This window comes from Monopterus albus, unplaced genomic scaffold (genome assembly GCF_001952655.1).
Source record: "Monopterus albus unplaced genomic scaffold, M_albus_1.0 scaffold316.1, whole genome shotgun sequence".
NCBI classification, from domain to species: domain Eukaryota; kingdom Metazoa; phylum Chordata; class Actinopteri; order Synbranchiformes; family Synbranchidae; genus Monopterus; species Monopterus albus.
The window spans coordinates 467,434-469,422 of record NW_018128196.1 but is presented as its reverse complement, the minus strand read 5'-3'; the positions used below and the strand labels follow the sequence as shown (position 1 = coordinate 469,422).

Sequence of the window (1,989 nt, the reverse complement as noted above, 5' to 3'; positions counted from 1 at the left end):
TAAGGGCTGTCTGACCAAGGAAGGGAGTGATGGGGTGCTGCATCAGGCGACCAGGCCTCCACATCCACCCAGCCTAAACCCACCTGAGCTGGTCTGGGGTCAGTGGGACCACAGAATGAAGGGGAAGCAGCCAGCAAGTGAAGTCAACTTATGAGAGATCCTTCAAAAGAATGAAGGGGAAGCAGCCAGCAAGTGCTCAACTTATGAGAGATCCTTCAAAAGTGTTGGAGAAGTGAGGTGACGCTGCTGGAGAGGACGACGACAGTACACAGAGCTGTCATCAAGGCAAAAGGGGGCTGAAGAATCTTGAACAAATGTTTGGTTTTTACACTCGTGTTTACTACGTAATCCCACTTGTGGTGTTTCACTTTCAGTGTAGGAAATGGTCAAAACGAAGAAAACCCCTCGACTGGTTGTGTGCATGGACACTGAAGGGGTAGGGTGTGTTTAGTTAGCAGTAGTTTGGCAGGAACATTAAAGTTTTAATGTGCTTTCCCCGCCCCAGATGCCAGTGTCCATCTAAAAACCTAACAATGTTTCCTCACTTACTGGTACATTTATACTAGAATCTGCTCTTCAGGTCAGTACGTACAGTAAATAGTACAGTACACTGAGAAGCTGTGGTTTCTACTAAACCTTTTCCATTTGTTGCACTAATGTTAACACGAGTAATTTACATGGTGATATGAAGTACTATAAACAAACAATATTGTGATATTCTTTGAAACGGCTTCCTGTCGGTGGCTCCTCTCTAGGCTGACTTTAAGATGAGAGCCTATTAATTCAAACCGGTGCTCAGCTGCGGCCAGTTAGCCGCTCACTGATTTGCTTTTGTACCAGTTAAAACAAACGGCCCTCTGAATAGGCTTTGTCTCGTCCTTGAATGTTTCTTTGGCCAGACAGTCCTTGTAAAGTTACCGGGGGGTGTCAGCCTTCAGCATGGTTACACACCTGGTACGAAGGTCGCTCTGTGCCAGGTTTAATGCCTGTTAACCACTAGTGTGAGACAAGTGCAGTGAGTGTCGCAGTTGGTTGCTGTTGATGATGAGCTCTTTTACTCCTGATCTGTCCAGAGTTTTCTGCAGCAGCTGCGGCAGATTGCAGGCAGGATGTCGGCGGGGCCTCGGGGCACAGGACTCGGGCTCAAGCTGCTGGTCGGAGCTGGAGCTGTGGCGTACGGACTGAAGGAATCCTTGTACACAGGTACTCTGCTGTAGTGTTGTACTATTGTGCTGCCCCTCATACAGACACCGACGCCGTCCCTTGGCTCCACACACCTGTGAGCTGCTGCATCGCTTTGAGCCAGCTGTTTGAATATTGTAAAAACTTGAGCTGCACTTCCTAAAGCCTTCTCGCCATGTGTATTTGTACCCTCATGGTCAACAACACCATAGTACTCTGTCAGAGTCGCATGATCGGTTTAGTCTGGTCCTGGTGTCTGTCCTGTAGAGATCGCCTGATACTCTGATACCAGTCACAGTACAACAAGTACTTCACTGGGTTACTTCAGATAAACCTGAGAATCCTTGTTCTTTAACTACACAAAGCTTATAGTACTTGTGTACTTTTACTACAGGAAGATAAATCTTGTTCTTTTACTGCCGATACTTTAACCACATTAATATAATATTTGAGTACTTTTACTAGTCATACTTTAACTTCATGAAGGTGAGAATAATTGTGTATTTTTTACTACAAGAAACTGATATTTGTCTACTTTTACTGTTGGTACTTTTAACTGTATGTATCTGACAGTACCTCTGTACCTTTACTACGGGAACTTTAGAATATTTGTGTACTTTTACTGCTGATCCTATAACTACATGAAGATGATACTTGTGTACTTGTTTGAGTGCAGGACCTTTGCTTGCGCCAGCTTGTACTTTTGCAGTAACATAGTGGTACCTTTCCTTCCGAGTACTTGTTGCAGTGCTGCAGTGTATTTGTGTTGCAGTGGAGGGAGGACAGAGAGCGATCATCTTCAGCAGG

At 45.2% G+C, this 1,989-nt stretch overlaps 1 protein-coding gene across 1 annotated transcript in view; it reads left to right on the top strand.

Moving 5' to 3' along the window:
- LOC109973977 (prohibitin-2) overlaps nucleotides 1–1,989 on the top strand; it is a 14,300-nt gene that overhangs the window by 1,160 nt on the left and 11,151 nt on the right. Inside the window, exons 2-3 of the mRNA XM_020623906.1 lie at nucleotides 1,074–1,203; nucleotides 1,955–1,984. Of these exons, the coding sequence (XP_020479562.1) occupies nucleotides 1,074–1,203; nucleotides 1,955–1,984 (160 nt within the window). The remainder of the gene's footprint in view (nucleotides 1–1,073; nucleotides 1,204–1,954; nucleotides 1,985–1,989) is intronic.